Source organism: Brachionichthys hirsutus, chromosome 9 (genome assembly GCF_040956055.1).
Source record: "Brachionichthys hirsutus isolate HB-005 chromosome 9, CSIRO-AGI_Bhir_v1, whole genome shotgun sequence".
Classification (NCBI taxonomy): domain Eukaryota; kingdom Metazoa; phylum Chordata; class Actinopteri; order Lophiiformes; family Brachionichthyidae; genus Brachionichthys; species Brachionichthys hirsutus.
Window position 1 is genome coordinate 2,472,726 of NC_090905.1, and position 24,072 is coordinate 2,496,797.

At 44.2% G+C, this 24,072-nt stretch overlaps 1 protein-coding gene across 1 annotated transcript in view; it reads left to right on the forward strand.

The window, feature by feature from the left end:
- The window catches only part of lrp8 (low density lipoprotein receptor-related protein 8, apolipoprotein e receptor), an 81,810-nt gene extending 69,176 nt beyond the window's left edge, over positions 1-12,634 (forward strand). The window contains exons 12-18 of the mRNA XM_068743770.1: positions 187-305; positions 1,175-1,314; positions 4,512-4,653; positions 6,045-6,197; positions 7,367-7,726; positions 10,102-10,170; positions 12,333-12,634. Of these exons, the coding sequence (XP_068599871.1) occupies positions 187-305; positions 1,175-1,314; positions 4,512-4,653; positions 6,045-6,197; positions 7,367-7,726; positions 10,102-10,170; positions 12,333-12,634 (1,285 nt within the window). The remainder of the gene's footprint in view (positions 1-186; positions 306-1,174; positions 1,315-4,511; positions 4,654-6,044; positions 6,198-7,366; positions 7,727-10,101; positions 10,171-12,332) is intronic.
- The last annotated feature ends 11,438 nt before the right edge of the window (positions 12,635-24,072 follow it).

Here is a 24,072-nt window from a genome sequence, read left to right on the forward strand (position 1 = left end):
AACGGGCCAAACTTCCAGTACTCTGTCTTTTTGTGCAGTACATTCTTTACTTTAGTTTCTCCAAGGCCTGTTTCAGATGTAAAGCTATTTGATTTTGGAGAGAAATGCGAGTCAAACGGGGACATCCTGATAGCAGCGAATAGATTCCCACATCACTGTTTAATTGCTTCACGTGTTTTCCCGCAGGTTTATGTACTGGTCAGACTGGGGGGATCAGGCCAAAATCGAGAAGTCTGGCCTGAACGGAGTGGACCGTCAAGTTCTGGTGTCCGAGCACATCGAGTGGCCGAATGGGATCACCTTAGGTAAAGACAGGCACGAAATAAGACCTTAGCATGTAGGGAAAGTAAAGATATACGCAGCCATTTTGCTATAAGGAGGAAACGGACCGGGGGGGTGCTGCAACCCCTGAGAAGCTTGTTTTGTTACGGCTCAGTTTGCGTCCGACTCTCATCAATCAGAACAGTGAAAACGGGCCTCCGGATTAATAAGGGAGGCACACTGCGCCATCGATGTCTCCTAATCCCTCTGCGGCAGCCGGCAATTTTTCTCCGCTGCCTTTGCCTGAGGGGAAAGAGTCGCCACACTCCGTGGAATTGAGGTGCCGCACCATTTGTATGAAAACAAATGATTTTTTTCCGAGCGAGGTCGATGAGAGACTTCGCCCGACTTGCCCTCATACTGCGACGGAAGAAAATGTGGATTATTTTTTCCCCTCGGTCACTGATTTTGTACACAGAAGTCATGAAGGAGAATACATTTGAAGTTTTTGTGTTGCTTTTTTTTGAATGAGGTCGTTTTTTTTTATACGTTTATTACAACTGTCCATCAAATGCCAAGCATTCACACAATGGCTCCCGCTCCAATGAAACAGACATAAATATCGGGCTGCATCACGTCTATTGCTGTCAAGTTTGATGGAAGCAGCAAACTTTCTAGTGGACCACAGAATTGTAAAACCGAAGCGTGGTCCTTTAAGAGGAGTGTAGCAAGTCTAATCAATTTGTTCAAGGTCACATGCATTTTCCCCGAGCAAAGAAGTCAACCGGCAATATTACGATCACATCTGGGTTTTCTCAGCGCCGGGCCGCAGTCGTCGTGTCAGAGGAGATTGATGGTGGAGCTGCTGGGCCATTAGATTCATATACCTCTCACCACAGACCCTTTTTCTCAGACTTGTCTAACAGGCGCCTCTACTGGGTGGACTCTAAGCTGCATCTGCTGTCCAGCGTGGATCTGAACGGGGACAACCGCAACGTGCTGCTGTCCTCCCATCACCACCTGGGACACCCCTTCGCCCTCACGGTTTTTGAGGTACAGAAGCATTTAAGCTCCAACTACAGATTTAAAATCACTCCGTATGGTGGATATTTGTTCCTAAAAAATGCAGAGCTTATCAAACTATGCTATTCCAGACTAGCTCATTAACTACAAATAGCTCATATCATGTCTTTCCCATTTTCCGAAGCGCACCAGATGGTTTTGGTTTGGTTTCTTCTCTCCAGGGTAGCTTTGCTTTTCTGTTGCTTTTGGCTCATGCTGCCATGTTGAGAAAAGAAACAGCAGAATAAATGCATCCCTGTCCCCAATTTAATCCTAAATGTCATTTAGGACAAACTTGCAGCGTTGTCAGTTGAGTCTAGCAAATGAGTCCAGCGGTGAGTGGCTGCAGAGGGAGAGGTGTGAGAGGCTGTGAAGTTGGCGAGGAGAAGCAAAACAAAGGTGGAACATTGTGAAGCCATTATCTTTTTCGAGGGCTGACAAGTGTCACGGTAAAGTATGGCAATCGATGAAACTAATTTGAGGGTATTCGTTGAGGCAGGAGTGAGTCAGTAACTCATCAAGTGCAGATGATGTCGAAGGCAGGGCGGACGACCGAGGTGAGATGTGAACCGTAGGAAGCGCTCGCTCCATTCCTCTCTTTGCTGCTGCACACACTGCGATGATGAAAAGCGAATGGAAGAAGGGACATCCATCATGTCCAGCTGAGTGTGTCTGTCTTTGTCCTTTTCGTGTGTGTGTGTGTGTTTCAAGCCGACGCTGAAAGTTTGGTTCTGGAGATTAATAGGCCTCAGTTCTCCTGCTCTTTGTTCTGTTTGTTATAATGGGGATCAAATTAAAAATAGCAGCGCGGCAGATTGCTCCAGTCCCGGCAGACAGATAATGGGAAGTTTGTTTCTTTGGAGTTGCTTGGCTTGATTTTTTTTTTTTTATCTCGGGAACAAGCTTCACTGTTGCAGAACTTTTATTGTGGCATTTGGCATTTATGTGACATTTTAACACAATAGCTCCTGACTTCCTGGCTGCATCATGGCTTATCTCCGCTCTCGTAGTCCTGCAATCGACACGAGGACTCCCCTTTTAGCACATTGTTCATACTGATGTATATGCTTAACACAAAAACACATGCACGCAAACCCTTCCAGTCATCCTCAACCCTCTGCATCGACAACAAGCCCTGAGGTACGGTCGCTCGTACAGGCATGAAGAGGGTGAAGCGGTTTCCTCTCTGGCTTTAGTATTATTGCATTTCTCTTGATCCCTCCCTTGTTTGTCTAGAGGGGAAAGAGGAAGAAGAAACAGGAAGGGGAAAAACAGGAGTTTTTGTTTACTGAACCAGGAAATCAATGACATCACCTGACTACAGTTGTCACTAGATGAGGAAACTGATCTCCATGGCGTCTTTTATGATCGAGCATTAGATGGAAAGTCGTTTATTTTTACCGGCGCCATAAACCGTAATCCCGTGCTGAAGTACACCCAAAGCACATAAACGTAAATCACCTCTGGCATGGAAAAGGTCCCACGCAGGAGCAAGTGACGGTGAAAATGAATCGTCTATCGACGCGTCTAAATGTTCTTTCATGAGCAGAGTGATCACAATGCTTCTCACAGTCAGCCGGAGCCGCTTGGCACTCGCACCAAAACAGAAAGCCCTCTCTTAGATCGATCGGTCACACAGGGATCAATAGAGTGGAGTATGTAATCTGGAGGAAGTTGCTGTTGATATTTGAACACAAAAGTCAAACGAATACATCCCACACTTCAGAAGCTGCACCTGCCAAATTCATGGATGTTTATTACGACGGTGGCGGTACTAATAATGACCACAACCAGAGACCGGTTTGGTAGCTGTAGGCTTAAACAGCTAAAACGTTAATGTTTGCTTTGTGTAGCTTCATTCCTTGTGGGCTGGGAATAGCAGGAAAAGACCCAGGATGCACCTGATTCTGCCGTTCCCATTGCTGATTGGCTCGGTGTTATGTGCTTTGGTTTGGTGCTAGGGTGCAAATTGCTAAATTGGTGTGCAGGATTATCATGGACGAGCATATGCAACTGCAAGTTTACATTTTTGAGGACATTTTCAGTGAAGACTCATCCATCCACATCTGGAGTCCAGTTAACAAGTTGCAGGATTTCCTTCTCCTCTGCAGTTTAGTGCAAAATGCCGCCTAATTGATCTGATTTCTAAACGGATTTAACATAATTTTTTACATTATTTCATAACTTTGGCAGATACAGAGAATACAAAGAACAGTCGAAGCTTCCAATTTTTCGGAAGATGAGCATGTTAGGTTTGAGCTTTTATTTTGGGAGTTTACGGCGTGATATCTAAGAATGCAGGAAGTGTAGAAACATCATCAGGCAGACCTGTCGATCAGAAAGATCCAGCATTTGTCAAAAGGCTCTTCTGGGACACAATCCTGGCAAAATCATCAAGGGCTGTTCTACCCTTGACCCCAAATAGATTTCATATCTAGTTAGACGTAGCCTCATCCCCTTGACAGCTGCAGACAGGCGCAGCTCTGCCTGAAGTGATGCAATCCCCGGTGCCCGTCCTTCCAACATTGATTCTACAGCGGAGAGCAACGACCCGCAGGGGTCCGGATCGCTGTGCAAAACTTCCAAGGTGAGGAGTAGTGACAGATGTGGACAAAGACGGGGGGGACTGAAGGATGAAAAGGAGGAGGAGGCGGAGACTGACAGAAACATCCACAGAGACATGAAGGGAAAGGTAAAAAGATAGGTTTGATCAATGTTTCATCACCGCGGCTGATATTTGTCCGTGATTGTTTCAGTGCTGCCTTCACACGAGGAAAGGTTATCAGATCCCGAGCGACGGACAAGAGAAGGGAAGTGAAAGGTTAAGAAAGTCAACAAAAATAGAGTGAATGAAAGGTGTGACTGAACCGTCGACAGACGGGCAAACACACACCTCCTGTACACACATCAGACGACGCTGTAGTCGTGCCATTCGGCCTGTAAACATGGCCCCGCCTTCTCATACAGACACATCAGAGACTTGTCTCATCTGTCTCTGACCTCAGGAGTCATCTTTTCATGCTTCTGAAACCGCTTGTAATGCGTGTTTAAATAAATCAAAAAGAATCTTCTAAACTGACTGGCATGGACATTACATTTCTCTTCTTCCCTAAAATAAAACTACATCAAAAAGAGGATTGAGGATTCAGCAGCTAGATCCGTGTCTGTTTCCTTGCTCTTCCATCCAGGATCGGGTATATTGGACGGACGTGGAGGACGAGGCCATCTACAGTGTCAACCGACTGACGGGACACGACGTGGTGAAGGTGGCCGAGCACCTCAACAACCCCCTGGACCTGGTTGTGTTTCACGAGCAGAGGCAGCCGAAGGGTGAGAAACACAAAGTGATGACTTTGTGCGTTTTGCGTTGAAACTTGTGGCTCATTGGTTCTGATCATGGTTGCTCATTGCTGCAGAACAAAAAACAAATAGACCATAATGAAAACGGCATCATCGAAGTGGATGGACGGACGGATCAAACGTGTCTCAAACAATAATTAGTACATCCTATTTGTTTTATTTTCCAGGTGTGCAAACACCTGGTTTTTTTGGCTCTTATTTGTGACCCAACAAAACGAGGTGAATTGAAGGGGAATCTGAAGCTGCAGCAACTTCATTTTACAAAATGTAATCTCAGTCCCTTCACATCTGATGTCATTTCTTCTCCGCCCTTCTTCCCTTCTCCAGTCTTTTTACCCCCCAGCGTAGAATATTTAAATACGCTGTCACAATGTTTTGTGGCGTTTCAAGTATTTGCCTTAACTCAAAGAGCTTCATCTCATCCTAATGTGGGAAGAAGGTATAGGAAATGTTTGGAGCTTTGAAAGATTTCATTTGGACAGATGTTCCTATCGCAGAGATACTGTACACCGAGCAGAAATATGGCGAGCTTATTAAAACTCCGTGTGTGCGCGCCGAGTCGTGGAGCTGCTGCAGCTGATGACTCCTCTGATGTGCAGCACGTTAAAACTGCGCTCGCATCAGGTGGTAGAACCGACCGCCATCTGACCCAATTCTACGTCTCCTACCTCATGACAAGAGAAGCAATATTTTTCCATGAATATTACTGCTGGGTTTGGAAACTACTTATAAAATTAGCATTTGAGTATGAAGAAAAGAAAAAAAAAAGAAGTTTAGGCATGAACCGAACACAAAAAAGTAAATTTCCATAAGTATAAATCGCTGTAGAAGTTGGTTCTGGACCTGTTTTGTGGTGCAAGGTTAGTGCGTGGTACAAGTGTATTATCCCTATAAGCCTGCTACTGTACGGTCATGACATTTTAAGGTTGAATATGAGTAGTTTAGACCATAAAAAATACAATAAGGAAAGCAATTAAGAAGTAATTGCATTACATGCTGGAGGTGTTTTCCTTCCTCATGTATTTCATGTTTTTGTAGCCATTCGGGGGCTTTCATTTTTCTCACTGCTTCAATTTAATTAGTAATTGCACAAAATGGTTGCTCTATCACTTGTAATCCCATTAGCCTTTACCTCCTAACTCGTGTAGTTCACAGCACATGCAAACCTCTGTGCTCATCACCGCTGCACTCGTAAGGTTGTGGAGCGTTTTAAAAAAAGCAGCGAATGTTGATGGATCATTCTTGAAGGTTTTAGCTCTCAGGTGAGATGAGAGGCGTCTAAATATATGGAGCCAAATGTGAATTCATTTGAACCTAAACTCTATTTAATCCCGTTTGTGTTTCTGCTTCTGTCCCTCCAGCCCCTGATACCTGCAACATGGGCAGACTGCCCAACGGCGGCTGTGAATACCTGTGTCTGAAGGCGCCGCAGATCACCGACCACTCCCCCAAGTACACCTGTGCCTGCCCGGACGGCATGGAGCTGGCGCCAGACATGAGGCGCTGTGCTATAAGTGAGTCAGTCGCACAAAGGGATCGTACAAAGCGATGTGGCGTCTTCAGCGCCATAATCCCAGTGACATGATGCACACGGTTAATCTCAAAAGTGTTTATGCTCTTTAAATGCATGCTCTGCTCTAAACTATTAAACAGTGCGCTGGTGGCTTCCAACCATAGACATGGATGGCTATGGGAAGTAAAAATAGGATGAAGGAAATAAGTTGCTGTTATATGATAACTTGAATCTCGGTTTCTCATTTAAATGAGTTTTTCTCTCATCAAAGCCGGATCGAGTCCCTCTCACGTCTCAAAAGCGCTAGAGTCTTAGCTTCCAATACCGGAATTCCCATATGTGACTTCCACCTCAGAATGTAATATTTGAGGTAATCCAGCAAAACCCTTTCAGCGTTCTTTGTATATGAATATATTCTATTATATATCATGGGGAATTTGTCTACTGCACAAAGTAGCTTTTAAATTACCGCCAATCTATATTCATATCTATCTCTGATCCTTGTAAAACAACCATCAGCCTTCAATTGATTGATTGTGTCAAAATCCGAATCCTGCAGAGAATTTATTCCCGGTGAGTGTCTGAGGAAGTGGGCCAGGGATTCTCTCCCACCTGTGTTCCCAGCACACTGGAATCTTTTCATTGTCCTTAATGAGCGGTCCCGGCTGTTTGCACGGATGAGAAGAAAGGAGCTGACTCGGAGAGAAGGGAGAAAGAGAGATGATGATGATGTGTGCAAGCAGACATTCAGAGAATCCCTCTGAGAGCGGATGGGAGAGGGAGCATCGGCATTCAGCGCACACAGAGACGGAGAGAGAACGTTTGCACTCATCATTTTTGGATTTCCCCAGTACAGTATAAGTAGCGTTTCGGAGCACTTACTACAGTTTTGATAAAAACGGCCTCATCAATTTTGGATAAATTGTAAAATGCTGATGAACTGCATTTGGGAATCATTGATGAAATCGTATTTGCATGCAGGAGCTGGGCTGCGTTGGAAGACAAACAGAAGAGCGTGTAGCGTGTATGCCATACGGATACTCCAAAGCGCGTACACTCATTTAACTTCCCATTCCTTGAACTATATTGATGCACAAATACAAAATACTCACCTTGTTGTTGTTGACATCCCACTGCACCTAATGATCAGCGTCTGGTTTCCGTGTGCAGTTCGACCCAGAACAACAACAGCTGCTCCCACGAGTCCCACGAGTCCCACGACCACGACCACGAGTCCCACGCCAGCCAGCTCAACTGTTACCACCGCCGCCCCTTCAACCACCACGACCACAAGCACCACCACCTCTGCTTCTACGACATCCAGGCCCTCGACCAGACGCCCGATGACGGCGACCTCGCCCCAGACCCCCAGGAGCACCTCTACAGAGCAGCCTCACACCGCCGCCGCCGCCAGCACGGAGACGACCGGGTTCGGCAGCACGAGACAGACGTCCACTTCCACTCCCCTGTTGGCCCCCATGGTCCCAAAGAGCATTCACAGAGAAATGAACGGCAACCTGTCCCACAGAGGTAAGGCTCTCGGTGAGGGCCGTTTGTGTGTGTTATGCTCTGCTGCTACCGCCGCCTGTCTTTAACGCTGCAGGGAGCCCAGAACAGCCACCTTCATCACTTCCTGTCCTCCATCGAGCTCGTCTTTCCCGTCCTCTATTTGCCTTGCCGTCTGCGTCTGCGTCTGCGTCTGCGCATCCTCTACCTCGCTGCTTTTTGTGCCTCTTGTACCAAAGCACACACACTCTCGTCTGATCGTTGTTGGCCCCTCGTGAGCAGCGCGAGACAAAGCTGTCAGAACTAACAAATGACAGCCCCCCCCCCCCCCCCCCCCCAACACCACATCCTTTCTCATGTTCCACCTCTCATCACTCATCCTTACTTTCTGACAGCCTCTCTCACTCTCTTTGTCCTTCCCTTCCTACATCCTTTTTACTCGCAGCATTATTTGCACCAGTTAAACTATTTTAAATAATGCAGCTTCACATTTTGCTACCCGGGCAAATGCTAATTCATACATCTATGCTGATGCTGATGTTGAAATGAGTGTTTTGGGAGGCTTTTCAAGACTTTTGCATGTGAAGACATTAATATGTGGCCAAAACAGCCATTTATCCTCAAGTCACTTCTTCCTATATAGAAAATAACTTATTTGTAGGTTCTTCTGCAGCACCAGTGGGAGACTGGTAGCAGAGCTTGAACGATATAGGGTACAGCTCAATAGGTGGAAGAGGAGAAGCAGGAGGATGAATTATTTTTACGCTCTTTATTACATTTGTATCAGACACAGTTCTCATTATACGCTGAGAAGCCGGTAAAGAAAGGATGGAAAAGGTCTACGGCGCGAGAGGAGAATGAAGACTGGAGCGAGTCAGAGGGAAATGAATAGAGAGGTATGGATGACGGGAAAGGAGCATGAAAAAGAGCAGCTGGAACGTGTTTCCTCTAGTCTCTGAAGCTGTCAGGGCTCCTCACCACACCATCACTGCTCCAGATAAGAGGTGGAGCAGACACAGATGAGAAAATGGAGCATGAACGAGTCGCGTCTCCGAACCCACGGGCCACGTAATTTTCAACTCGGTGCACACTGTCAAGTTTGCCGGCATCAGCTGTTACACATGTGGGCCACTGCGGCTGGCGGGGCGTGGCGGGGCGGGGGAACAACCAGGCGTTTCATCAATTTAAGATAAACCACAGCGAGCACACAAAGAAACTTTAGCCTAGTCTCTCTATGAGATTCTTCATCGTCAGACTGTCTTTCCGTCTTCCTTTGACAGCGATGGGTTCAGAACGTTTTGAACATGGTTTCACTCGTGTAAATCAGTCCCACATGTGGGCCCTTTTATTAGCTTCATATAATCAGATAGATACAACAAGATTAAGCATATTATAAATACTGGATTAAATCAATCCAGCAAGAAGAGTTGGGAGGGCATTTCTTCTCTGTCTTTGCAGGACTGCTTCCTTCATGACAGCTGCTTTAATAAGATTCTTCTAATCTGCCTTTTAGAGAATTAGGACTCATAGGACGTTGCTCGTACTTTAAGAAAAGCCCTTGCGCTGCATAAGGACCCTTCCCCTCACTGAAGGCACGTCACCTGCTGTGCGTGATTATTTTCATGTGTGTGAGTGAATGTGCACAAGCATGTGCACATCACAAGGCGGGTTATCCACTATATGATGTATTCATGAGACAAAATGCTTCTTAATTGTATGCCCGATCCATCACCTCCCATCTGCGCCTTTTCTGCACACACCACAACCTCGGTCTCTTTCGAGAATGAGCCAATCAGTATGCAGGGCCTGCGCCGTGATCTCTTCTGTTAATCTTCCTTGCTAGACTTCATTATAGCCATCTGATCACACTTTGCCTAATGTCTAGGCTGCTGCTAATAGGAGGGATGGGAGCAGGATTAATGTCACGCTCCTAAATGACATGTTTGGGCCTAGAGTTGAAGAGAATAAGGAAGAAATGCCGTCATAAAATAATGAGCTGCAGCACATAAGTTCGCTCTCTCAAGGTGAGTATCCATCATATTTCACGCAGCCGGGTGTCGCATCCGAAAGCCAAATTTGCAGCTCAGTTCCATTACTTTCTGGGATTGCATTTGTCTCCCGTCCTATTAAAATACATCTCGTCGCATTAATGTGGCATCCTCCCTTCATCGCCGCATCATTTGCATGTGCTGTTAAGAAACACTCCGGAGGCCCAAAGTGTAGTCGGATGGATTTTCTGCCCATGCCTTATGCAAATAAGTCATTTCCAAAACGATGCTTCAAACTTGTGTTTCGCTCCAGCGAAGCTCTTGGGAGGAGCGATTTGGAACGGAACTTTTTGCTTGCTTCAATTTTTCTTTTTTTTTTCCTCTCTCTCTCTCTCTCTCTGCTCAACCCAGCCGCAAGTGATCACTACCTCATAGGTAACAACATCACAGTAGCCGTTCTGGGAATAGTCATTCCTATCGGTGAGTACTCCCGTTGCCTCAGCTCCCTGGCCGCCTGCTTCTCCCTGCTTGCTTCTCCGTCTCTTGCTTGCCGCTCAGGTCTTGCATGTTGTGTGTGGATGTGTTGCTAAATGGCTGTATGTACCCAGTAATATTTATAGAACCCGCCTGACTGATTAAAATTAGTGTATTTCAGATTGGAAAGCAACATTTTGTGTCTGAAGTCAGCCTCAGGGGCGACGCTTGAGCACAAAATAATAGCAGTAAATGAGAAATTGCACCGAGCTGTGCTGTAAATCCAACAATAGCCTCGTGGCTAATGGCTACAAAAGAGTCATCATGGGCCAGAGAGCTCGCTGGATGAAACCGAGACGTTGCGATGCTCAGGCAGTCGCGTTGTTAATGCAGTTTGGGAAAAAGGGAATTCGGTTCATGTTTTGACATCACAGTTGGCCCAGCTGTTATAATAAGTTCACACTGAAATCAATCCAGTGCTCTGACCTATTTCTCTGACCCAGTGGGCCGAGGGTGGGTTTCACAGCCGCTCTGATCAGCTTGAATGGGAGGAATTATCAAATGACCGAAGAGGAGCTTAATGGGTCAAAAGTTTCCATTGTCCACACAAATACTGGCACGGGTCCGCTTCTACCATTGTTCTTATTGGACAGGCACGCAGGGAGGAGGGAAACTCTGACAATCCAAACAGCTCAATAAAGTTAATGTATTCTATTAGCTTCCATTAAAAGGAAAATCTAATTTCATGGCAATACTTCATACTTTTATGCCTAACCTAACAGAGAAATCAGCTGAATGTGCAGGTGACCTTTGACAAGCAGCACATGTCACTAACGGAGATCTCTTTCATCCCTTATATTGAATACTCAGATAAATAATGGACGTTCGTTCTCAACGATGGAGCGATCAGCTCATTAATATAACCCCCTTTCAGCCCCATCGCCCAGTCTGTCCTGCCACTCATTGCTTCCATAAATCCCCTCGTTCTGTGTTTCCTGGCAGCTTTGAAATATTAATTATTGGTGAAGGTCCACGGGGGCTGGATTTCTGCACCCTGGTTCTCCGCTCACATCCGCTAATCTTCTGCGCCCACCCACGGGTCCATGAAGCGAAACAATCATTATCGGTATTTAGCCAAAGTCAGACAGCTTAATTGGAGTTGCCTTTTCTAAAGGCTGATTTTTTTTTTTTTTTAAGTTAGTGAGGATTTAGAGAAGAAGAAATGAGGATCTGGGTTTTTCAAGCCGATCACTCTGGGTTCTTAATTGACTATCTGACAATAGAACAATTAGATTTGGCATCCAGAGGGAATGAAGACGCTCAGAAAGCATTTGCATTCCTAGTTTATCTTTTTCATTGACACTCGTTTTGGTTCGGCTTGTGTTCTCTATGCAGGCATAGACTCAAGCACTCACTTTCCACGTACAGGTCCTGAACGGGAAGCAGGGAATGTCCTTCCTCTGTCCATTCTCCTCACATAAACCCTCGTCTAGCGATAGCATTCCTTTCTTTTTCTTTTTTTCAAGCGTTTTTCAAAATTAGAAATGATAGTCGAATGGTAATAATCAATTGTTTGATTGACCTTTATGTGCCACACACCCTCATCACTGATTTAATAGAAAACCCTCGTCTGGCTGTCTGCATGTTTCTGCGTTTGCATCTTGTCTTGTGGAGTTCATAGTATGTGCCAGATGGTGCTTGTCTGCCTTCCCTGTTGGACATTATGCATCCATGTTTGCATGCATTAGGTTGTAGCTTGATGCCTATATAGTATATATACTGTATATATACTGTATATGTGGACATAGAAAGCGATGAAGACTCATTATTTTTAGTGTCGCTGGTGAACACACCAGATTTTTTGTCAGATTTGGACAAAATAATCTAATGGTATCATAGTCCTGTTTGCCAAATTATTATTATTATTATTCTTGGGTCTTTTTTTGGTTGCTGTAACAACATCTTACCGAACAACCTCGTGTTACAGTTGTGCTTTATGTGATTGTAATTTAAAAAAAGACATAAAATAATGAGCCCTCTGTACAAGAACAAAAGTGTGCAAAGTGAGTGAGTGTGAGAGAGAGTGCTTAAAGCGCCGCTCTGTGTCCCCTGGGCTGTGTTAACGCTCCCGCCGTGTGTTGTTGTGTGTGTGTGTTAAACACATGCAGTCCCTATCCTTGCCACAGTGGTCATCGGATTGCTCTGCACCGGCGGATACCTGGTTTGGCGCAATTGGCGGCGCAAGAACACCAAGAGCATGAACTTCGATAACCCCGTTTACCGCAAGACCACGGAGGACGACGACGACGAAATCCACATCGGGAGACACAGCGAGTCTATCGGCCACGTGTACCCAGCAGTGAGTGGCAGCCGCAGTCAGCAGTTCATTGCCCTTCCTCTAGGGGGCGGCATCGCAGACAGCAACTCTCATTGGTACTCGGGAGCGCCGACGCTCTCCAGCGGTAAATGAGGAAAGCTGCGGGAATAGCGGAAGAAGATATGAAAATTTGAGCTGGGGGAGTCCGCGCAGGGGTTCGGAAAAGCCCGTTGGTTGTGCCTGCAGGCCTGAAAAGAAAGATCGGGCCTGTGCACGCACGCACGCACGCACGCACACACATTCCCACACCTCAATAATCAATGAAAGCACCAATCATTCACGCGTCGAAGCCCTTCACCAGAACATCACGTTCACATTTATCTCACCTTCATAACCATGATCACCACAGCGCATCGCATCATCCGATCGTTGCCGATGAAAGCCAACACGCTGTACAAATCAATCCCATTTATTGGTACAGTGTGTTACTGGGAGGCGACGTCCTCCTCACACGGATGCACGTCACGTCTCGGAGCTCGTCAGAGAGGAAGTTGTGTTGATGATTCTTTATGCAGACATCAGGCTGAAATAATGACTCCGGTTTTGATGCAGCATGTATGAAATTAATAAAGCAACCTTTAGCTTCTTCTGTTGAAATGCCTCTGAGGAGAAGGAGGAATCTTCCCGAGCTAGTTGAAAGTACAGACCAAATGGAAATGGGATATTTGCGATGGATAATGACGTCACCGTGCGTATGCAAGTTCTCTGTTTCAGTTGCAGCGTAAATCGGAGCAAGGGCAAAGACGGGAGCACAAATTGGAACCAAGGAATTGAAGCAGATGCTTTTCTGGGAATGGCTCCTTGGACAGGAAGTGGCATTTCCTACAGATTCCAGAAACCATTAACTGTGCTGCGATTCACTTAAATGTGTTTGGGGCGTGTCATCGGGATGTTTGTTGGATGTATATTTATGTTGTTTCACATAGCGAGCCAGCCGGAAAGGGCAGACGAAGAGGATCGGAGGTGGGGGGGTGGGGGTTCATCGCTTTGATCTGTTGGCATGGTAACACAGATTTCTTTGTGTTGCTGAAGAGAGAGGAGGAAAGCCGTTCTGGGTAACATTGGCACTATGACAGGCTGGAAACGCACACACACACACACACACACACACACATGCACAAAACAGGGCTGTATTAAGATTCAAGGTCGGAACAAGCGCCCTCAGTGGAGGGCAGGACAGAAGGAAGTATACGTCTCTCTCTCTTTTTAGACATTCTGCCCTTTCCTTTCATGACAACACGGCAGCTCAGATAGCCGGAGAAATCGGGTTGGCTTTATGTGGGCCAGACATTTGCAGCCGTAGGCAAGCATCCTAGGGGGAGGAGCATCGAGAGAAGGAGTAATGGGGAAGGGGTGGTAGATTGGAGAGGGGAGAAGAGGAAGGTCAGGAGGGAGGAGAATGGATGGGCTTTATACGAACCTGTCGTTTCTTTTCTGGATGACTTCGAGACTTGAACCTCTGTATTTCTTTTGATTTCTTCCTTTGAGCTCTGTCCACTTTTCTCTTTTCTATCTCACCTCTCTCTCTCTCTCTCTCTCTCCCTCTCTTCTCCAACCATCTACTTTGGTAATGTTTTTTTTTATCTGCTGTTTGCAGCGCGTCGCTCTAAGTCTGGAGGATGACGGCTATCCCTGAGGGGGGAGAATGCACCCTGCCTCCCCCCCCTCTACCCCCTGGCCCCTCCTATCACTACAGCATCTACACTACTACAATGAGGCCCCCACAGCGCAGATGAGAAAGAGGAGTCCTCACTCTTGCGGGGAATAGATGCACCCCTTTTTCCTACTTTTTTCCATGCAGTAACTCTACTACCACTACTAGCCCCCCCCTACCCTTGGCGCTAGTTCATTTGCAGTCTCTGCTCCCCTCCTCTCTTCTCTCGGCCTTTCGTTAGCTGTAGCGGTTTTGTAAAATGCTGTTCGATGACTTTGTTCAAACTAACCTCATTCGGCTGTCTCAGTGCACGTTGTAAATAGGCTGTCTTCCTGCCGTACAAGGGGAAAAAGCGGGCATGAATTATGCATCATTGTTTTTAATTCCTCTCAGCATGACTTTTATTTATTGGTGTGTGTGTGTGTGTGTGTGTGTGTGTGTGTGTGTTTGCTGTTGTAAATATGTTTTCAGCATCTCTCAGTGCTCAGTAGAAAAAGCTGATTTGTTCAGTTTTGCAAGGACATTATTTTTCTTCATAGTTCCCTTTACATGACAGTTTTTTGTGTGTGTGTGTGTGTGTGTGTTTTATTTATTATCCTTTCTTATACTGAGCCACTTGGATTCATCCCTTGGCAGGCAAAGCTAAATATAGCCAAGGGGAGACAAGCTTGAAAAAATGATGAGGTCGTCTGCATGATTTTGGGGTGATTTAGGGTCGAAAAGGTAACCGAGGTGCTTTATTTGATGGGAGGAGGAGGATTCTTGCCACCATAGGGCAATGCCTCAAGGCAAAAAGCAGCGGGACAGAACAAGCAAAGGATTTTGGGTAATCCTTTCTTCTTGTTTCAGAGGTGTGCCTGTAGTCGATAATGAACTCGGGGTTATTTCTTTATTTGCACTCGCATGTGTTTTTTCTCTTTTCTCTTCTGCCAACAACATTTCAAAGCTCTGAAAGCGGTGCGTAAAAAAAAAGGAAGCACTTTCCTGTTGTTTTCTTTTAGAGCTATGAAAACGGTGCTTGAGGTCTCCCAGTTTCAACCTCTGCCATACACAAACATTGCTTGAACGCCCCTTAAACATATTCCCTGGTATGTTTCTGTTTGTTCCGGTCCTTAATAAACTAAAAGTAAAGTATGCAAACATTAAAGTCTTCCTCTTTAGGCTCGGCGTAGCCTTCCTTTTGTTTCAGGCTACACAGACGATAGGAGTCAGTTGATGCATGCATCCTAGTCGTCACTATTTCCTGGCAGGATTCGTGCAGTGTTGATCCTCAAGGAACTGCAGGGGTGGAAGAAAGATGGAGGTAGGCAGGAAATGCCTGCCAAGATTTAGACTTGCAAACAGATTCGAGCCTGGATGAGGAATCGTGGTTCACGTATTGGAATGGATTTCTGCTAAAGTTGTGTGACAGTTCGCTGACACTCGGTGCTCTCAGGTTATGATACGCAGTAGGGGATTTGGGGACAAAGGTGGATTGAGCACTGGGGGGGGGGGGGGGCATCCCCCTCCATCTTCACCTTATACAGCTGACTTGGAATCAAAATGCTCCATACCAGGAGCAGGGAAGGGTGTATCCGAGCTCTGCATGAGCCTGGATCGGTTTGGCAGCTTCCTGCTGTGGTGGATTTTCCTTTGGCAGAATTCAGGAGTGCCGAGTATGAAACAGTTTAAATTTCTAGAGCAGCATATTTGGTGTTATTATAAGGGCATGGGTATTATTATGAATTTGAGCATTCACAATTTCACACCATTTAAATTCTGAACTCACAACTGGTTTGAACCTCGGGCCCTTCCACCGATGCACGGCAGCTTCCATGTTTGCTGCGAGCGTAATGGAGTTCCATGCCGAGGGTTTTCAGTTAGAGTATAAATTGCTTATTTATTGAGCTGGCTGAGCGCGGCACCGTAGAAAAGCTATTACTGCCACGGTGTGCTGGTCCACTTTGTGGCCACCTTGCGAGCAGCCGAAGTCCAGAAAGGGACTTGAGTCGTTCATCATGTTGTCGTCGTCGTCGTAGAGGACATTCATCTGCAGCCGGGACGTTATTGGTTCATATTTTCACCGCCTGCTTAGGAGCTAATAGGCGCTATGATGGCAGCATAATCATAGCTTTATGTCCAGTCAGCTCTTTCTGCATAATGCTGGCGCGGCTGACGAGTAATGGATTACTTGTTAATGTACATTGTGTTCAGTTACTCTGTTGTGAAAATACACGTCTGATGTTGTGTAGGCATGTGTGTTTTGTTGTGTCCATGGTAACACAGTAATTGCAGCGAGATAGCTTGCAATGTTTTTCTTAACAGTTGAGCTGGAAATTACGAAAGTTGAGCTCGTTTGGGCTTTACGGTTTGGCGTAAACATTTAGGAGGCTCTAACACTGAATATCTAGAGCCGGTTGGCTCCGCTAGTTCATGGTCTTCGTAGAAGACGCAAATTCTAACATCGACGGTTGAATCATAATCCAGTGTAATTGCATGCCGTGATTTCCTGATTTGTGCTCTCCGTCTTTAACCGTCCCATCACTTGTTCTTCCGTTCCTCTCTTCTGACTCTTCCAGTTTGTTTTTCTGAGCAGGGAATCTGGCCCCCCCGCTGCTTTAACCTGAACGCTCTGACTGCTTTCTAACATCACTCGCATCTCTCCGCCCCCGCCAACGAGTCATTTCGCTCTTTCAGCATTGCTGTTGCTGCACAATCTCATTCTCACGCCATCTCAACCTCATCTTAGCCATGGGCATCTTTCCTTTAGGGAAGGCTGTCGGCCTTTTGGTAGACAGACAAACGCTGGAAGAGGAAACACTGGAGGAAATAACAATAGCATGGAAATCCTGGAACATCTGGAAAAGGAACAAAAAAAAAGACTTGTCACGAAGCAGCGAGGAAGCAGAAGCACTACCAACACCCAACGGGCTGAAGTTTTGGACTGTGGATGGAGCTCCAGTTGATTCTGATTGGCTTTCGTTCACCCAATGATTTTCTTTCACTCTCCAGTTCTGTTCTTTACCCGTCATGGGTTTATATGACGATATAAATAGGCAATATTTTCATAACAGTAATCTCACTTATACTGTATATTTACGATTTGGCTCCATATATTTATTTATTTTGGGGGGGGGCAGAACTGCCTACCTACATTTTCTCAAAATGTTCCCGGTGTGTCTTTGCCTGCAATCCCATTCCACAGTCATATGATAAAAAAAATTTAACGCTGTTTGTTGCACAAACATTTTTAAGAAGCCTTCTGCACTGTGTAAAGAGGTAACGTTCTTAGGAGGGGAGGAAATGAAATGGTGGGGGGGGGGGGGGGGGGGTTGGTGTTCTAATGGTCAAGCAGTTTTGAACCATGACTTTGTAAATATGTTTTCATACAACAAAAACCTTTTTGATAATGTTTTAAATGTGTCTGTATAAATGATGTACATAAACCTCCGGGGGTGAAAAAGGAGTGTAGACTATAAATGATTTTATTTGTACACAAGAGCACTGGATTTATTTACTACTTGATTGTAACTAAAACATTAATAATCTGCCAAAGTGTTTTTGTGTTACGTTCAGCCTCTCTCGTCTGTTCCCTTTGTTTTCCGTTGCTTTTTAACAGCGTTGCAGAGTTTTAGTGTTCATACTGTATTTAATTCTGTTAGATTCTGTCGTCGTGTGTTTTAAAAACAGGAAGTGCTACGTTTTAATTTATTGGTGCCTTGTTTCTTGCTCCTGTACACTTTTACTTTTCTGTTGTGTTTGGTGGGGGGGGGGGGGGTCCCTGGCAGGTCGATCAGGGAAGGTAAAGGTAAAAGGTAAAAACTTAGCAACTTCTGTACTGACATAAAACATCTGTACTGTATGCCAAAATGGTCTCATTCACGTTTCTATGAAATCAGGCGGTTGATAAATATCGCCATATATTGATATAATAAATTTATAAAAACTGTCCAACCTTTGTTGTTTGCTGCCAATTCATCTTGTGTCCATTTGTTTTACTTGGTTCTTCTTCTATTTGTGAAGGTCAATTTAAATTTACGCCCGTGTGTCTGGATTTATCTTTCATAATGAGATTTGTGTGACTATCTGAAACACAGGTCAACAATTGACTCCTTTTGGTGTCACTCATGACGACTTCCTGGTTTGCTTCCTGTTTGTCATCCACACCGAGCACTCCGGATGTTCACACATGGTGAAGGAGAAACTGGAGTGAATGTAAGTCAGCCGGGAAGTGACGGGTACGGGGGGGGGGGGGGGGGTTATGTTGAGCGGAGTGACGGCTCACTTGGGGGGCTTGATGGATGAGGTGGCGGAGGATACGGGCGCTCTGTGGGCCTGGCCATTGCCCCGGGTTTCCAGTTGCTCTTCATTGAAGATACAAGCCCGCCGATGCCCCCACGCCGTCGTCTCCCTGAGGGTCACAGAATCCAAGGCGGCTCAATGGGATCATTGAAGGCTGATGATGACTGAAGGGCTCGGGGTGGATCAGAGGGCTGAGCTCAGTGCTTTAATGTGACCGCAGACGGTGAACTGTCCCAGGTTCACCGGTGGGACCTCGTCTTTACCCCCCCTCTCAACTTATCTACACAGATGTTGATAAAAGCGTATTAAAGTATGTATTTTATTTGATGGCAGCACCTGTTCCTGTAGGAGGAGTGTTCATTTTTGGTTGAGTTGTGTTTAATTAGAATAGAATAGAATTATAATAGAATTACAGTACATTTTCTGACTTGGACTATAGTGAGATGTTTTCTGACTATTTCCTTGAAAGCTCTGATTTGAAGCGCCTCTCTGACGATTCGTGGTTAAATGTCAAGCTTGAGAAGGCAAATCAATCATGTCCAGAATTTAAATGAAAGAAGCTTGCATCAGATAGTGTCTCTGTTTTTAATATCAGGTTGTCTGCCAGTTCCTTAATGGCTCTAAATTCTCCCTCTGTTCTTTCTTCAGATTAAATGAGGGCTTTAATTTGATATGAACTGATTCACTGAATGTGTTGCAGGGAGCTCAAGCAACCAAGAACAATGTTCTACGTGCTTTCTTATTATTAGATCATTTTTCAGGAATGGCTTCTTAAGCTCAATGAGCAGCTTGTATCGTGTTTAATATAGTTATTAAATTTATATTGCTCACTCATAGTCGCTGCTTTGCTAACGGGGCTAACGTCAGACGCCATTAGGTAAAATCTAGAGTCCGTGGGGCATCCAGGTGTATGTGTGCAGAAACGTTTCGAATGTGTTCACATTTTAACTGAAGGTTGAAGAATGTGCTTACAGTTAAATACAATTTGAAATGCATCTTATCAATTAGTACATACTGTCTATTTCAGCTGGGCAGCATTGTATTGTGGGAAATTACAGTGTACAGAAACTATATGACATTAATTTTTTTACATCTGTCAAATAAGATTTACTGAGACACTCACACACACGTCTATCTTAGGTGTCACCCTCTGCTGCCTCTGTTGGCCGGAGGCTGCAACTACATTAGTTATGGTCAATACTATGAGGACGTCATAATCCTTAAAGGGGGGCACCCCTCCCGTTATCTCTCCCTCCTTCCTCTGGCTCATGGATGCCCATGTATTCCTATCATCTCCTGGGTAATACATTGTGCGTATTAGCCATGGACACCGACAGAGGAGCAAAGCTACGGCACAGGATCTGTTTTTGAGATGACTTTGTCATCCTGCATGCTTCCTGAATATCGAGTCACACTCACAGACTTCCAATCGGTGAATGTGCGCAGCTATTAATGTTTGTCTTCTGCACTTTTGCGCCGTGCGTCATCTCGGCGCTGACATGCAGAAAAAGCAAAGAAAAAAGCATCTCCATTGCAGATTAAGTGCGTGTGTGTGTGTGTGATGTACTATTTATTTTTCTACACGTGTGTTCTTATTTATGAAGAAAGGATCACTGTTAAAGCACATTCAAACGAGGACCCAGTCTCGCTGTGTGCGTTTGCGTGAAGGAGGTTGCGCACGCACGCACGCAAACATGGCCGCTATGTATCAGCGTAATTGGCTTGAGTTTGAGGGCATCCATGCATTTACCATGTGAAGTGGATGCCCTTCTCCTCACGCGCTCTAATGTCCATTTTTCCCTGCGTAATTGTGTCTGTGGCGCACAGAGGCAGACAACAACAACAAACACAAACATGTGGAAGAAGTCAGAATTTGGAGGGGGAGCAAACACATATTTTACTTTTTGTACAAAAAATGTTGTTTTAGCTGTTTAGCATATGTATGAGAGATGAATTGAATTACATTCTCCCCCTCCTGGAACATTGTTCAGACCCAGAAGTGACGCAAATCTGATTTGCAACCTGTGCGTTAAGCCTTCATATAGTTACAATCCCCCATGGCTTGCCGCAGCAGTTGATGAGGAGGCAACATCATTCTTTTCCTCATTATCCTCTCTACTGCGCTCAGCATATGGGAAGACCTGAAGGGACAGGGATTTGGAAATTGCCTCACTCACCGAGTATTTGTGCCTCCACACGTATGAGCGTGAATTGTATGGATGCAATTACTGCAGCCTGAGCAACTCCAAAAAAACAGCACCAAAACAAATCCTCCTCATTTTGGGGGAAATCTCTCTCTTCTCTTCCGCTGCTTGTGATTAACAGACATCTGTTGCCAAGTTCCAGTCTCCTTTAATCAATTAAACCAGGCCAATACATGAAGACTTTCTTTATCATTATAAAACAGTATGTGTGTGGGTATAAACCTGACGCTGCATAAAATCTGGTCAGATGCTTTTCTCTTTTTAAATTACTCTATAAATTCTAGAATGTGATTGGCTCGCTGTCTCCACGTGTGTATTGAACCCCGTGGCATACATCTTTATCTAAAGGTAGATTTTTTTTTATTATTATTATGTAAGTATTCTGTGATGAAAGCACCGCACTGAAAGTTTTGATCTTTCATTAATTTCACAGCAACGCGACTGACGCTTAACAAAAGAGCGCAGAGCATCAGGGCTGGGCTGACATCTTTATTAGAAAATCAACTTCAGCCGGGCAAATGAGGCGAAAAGAAAAAGCTGTCAGCCCTGACATGCACCAAAAAGGAAGCACTTCACATAGAGCAGGGGTGTCAAACTAATTTTCTCCAAGGGCCACATTAGCATTATGTTTGCCCTCCAAAGGCCAAATGTAAACCGTAACACAGTAAAAATGTAACTAAATTTAATGTCATTTAATTTAAAATAAATGTAACTACTCCTTAACATGCTGTTAAATAACTATTTATTTTTTATTTAACTCTTTAGCCACCACAGTAATTACAATAAAATATTCAGTTTTGATATCACTTTTTTAAAAGGTTGTAACTTAAAAATTGTTAGAGATAAAGCCATACTGTAAATGAGAAAAAGCATAAGTATGAACCAAAGTCTGTGATTGGAATAAATTAACAGATCTAATAATGTGGAAAAGTTCCATTCAAATGCAATCATCACACAGGAACAAAGATAATCGATACAAAATCAAAGCAAAACCAAAATGCCACCACCTTGTCTTGTCATGGACATGCGCAAACCAAAAAAACAACTGAAGTGGGCAAGATAAAGAACATTCCCCGAGTCTTTCAGGATCAGTCCTGGACAGCTCCATATGTGCCTATGGAACTGTCCAGCGCTGATCCTGAGCGCCATATGTAGCCGGCAACATGTGTAGGTCATGTGTAGGTTTTCTACATATTTTCCTAATAATTAAATGCTGAAGTGGCCCTTTAAAATAGCAAGATGTGTCTTTTTCGATTCTCTCCATCTATAATGCATAAACTGCTTGATAGATTTTTATGAAGCTTATTTGTTTAGGTCAATAACCCGGTTTGGGATCAAGGTTTCATTTAATTAAAAGGAACTGCTGACTCGCCATAAACAGAGGCATCGACTCCGGTTTCTGCCTGACAAGCGGTTCTAAAGAAGTGAGGTGATTCTCAGTAATCTAAAAACCCAGCATATCTGAATTAATCGATCTTGTTCTTGATTTGGTGTTTCTAAACATTTAAAAGAATTGTACTTTATTTGATGAAGACGTTGCTCTCCTCCTAGGTAATGCTTCCATCTTCTGGTGACTGTTAGTCATTACACCAGTTTTGACGTCACGACGCACATGAACGCGCACATCAGCAATCGGGTAAGTCCGTTGTTTAAAAAAAAATGTTTTATAAACCGATTCCTTTTCTGTTAAGAATGATCAAGTACAACGTTGATTCAGTTTTAAACCATATTTATTTCATTAGAAGTAGTTCTCTGGTTTGTAACATTTTTAATAGAGGTACAGGTGTGCTTTTTTTTTACATTTGTCATTTACATACACTTTGATTTTTAGATGGGTCATCAAACAAGGACAATATTTCCCTTGTAGTTTAATTCGGTGTCAGAACTTCATATCCCCGACCTCAAATGTTAAAGGTATCAAAAAAAAAATGTCACAAGATCACACGTGTCCTATGTAACACTCGACCAATCACAGAGCTGAATAATCACATCATCAGGGACATCATCACAATCATACAAATTCCCCTTCATATAGAATAACTGGAATATTTGTCCATGCATACATAAGTATAGTATATATGGTAAAAAATATATAGCATTTTGAATAAATACATATTATAATTTTAGAGCAAACTGTCAGACAATACTTTTATTATATTTTCACAATACTGTATGTGCATGTATTTAGTTGAATTTACAGGAACATAAACTTTATACTTGACCCCATGAGAAACAAATTTGATTTCAGTTCTTTGGTGTGGAGCCAGTTATGAAACCTTATTACATCTTGGTCACACTGGATTAAACACAGGTATATTTACTTTAAGACTCAAAACACGATCACGGAAGACCAGATATACCAGATATTTCACAAATGCGCAGCAGATCGGATCGTCCATTGGCAGCCTGCAACGCAGGAAGCTGCTAATGTTCTCATTTCTGCCCCTAATAAACAGAAAGCCAATAAGGATCAGATATGCTGCACTTCAGTTAGAATGTTTCTGATGCATCATGGGAAATTGTGTGCTACGTTGTGACTCACCAAATGAGCATGAACTGATTACTAAGCCACTATTGAAATATTCCCACTGTTGCTGAATAAATATATCCTCTATGTATTTATATCATAGGTCTTTCTTCACAGCCATCTATTTTGTCCCACATCAGCACCCATATTATTAAAGTGTCTGGAAATGAGAGAGTACTGGTGTAGTCAAGTCAGGATTATCTCCATCACTGCTGTTTCCATTTTGACCATTCCTTGCCTCTCTATAAACCAATGGCTTGTGGGTTTCTGCAGGGGGCCGCTGAAGGGGAGCTGTTGGGTTCTAAACATATCAGACCAGTACTCACGTTGTAAAACACTTTAATAATGTGGCTGTAGGTTAGTAGAAAGACCACACTCCCTGAAACACATCTCACTTCTGGAATAAAAGGATGATATTCTGATTAAGGCTCGATCGATGTCCAGCGTCTGATTGAAAAGGTAGTGCTTCAACTATATTGCTTCTTTTTCTGTAATAAACAATCTCTCACTTTCAATTTTAGCATCTCGCTCCTTTAAAATACAAATACCTGGAGGCAGGAATAAAGTGAAATATATCAATATCGTTAGTTACACAGCAAAAAATATACACACTCGTTCAGATGTGTGCCATATTCAGTTCGGCCCTTGATCAGTGCCAGGACACTTAAACCTGCTACATATTCTTTTTTTATTCTTAAAATGTTCTCAGCCAACTTGACATTCATTGTGCATTTTATAGAAGTTTGCATACATGATTTGATTTGGGGGGGGGGGGTAAATAAAGAGATCAGACAGTATTATAACATACTGTAGTGTAGTTCTTCAACACAACCATCAGGGTGTGGAAGTGAGTACTAGCATGCAG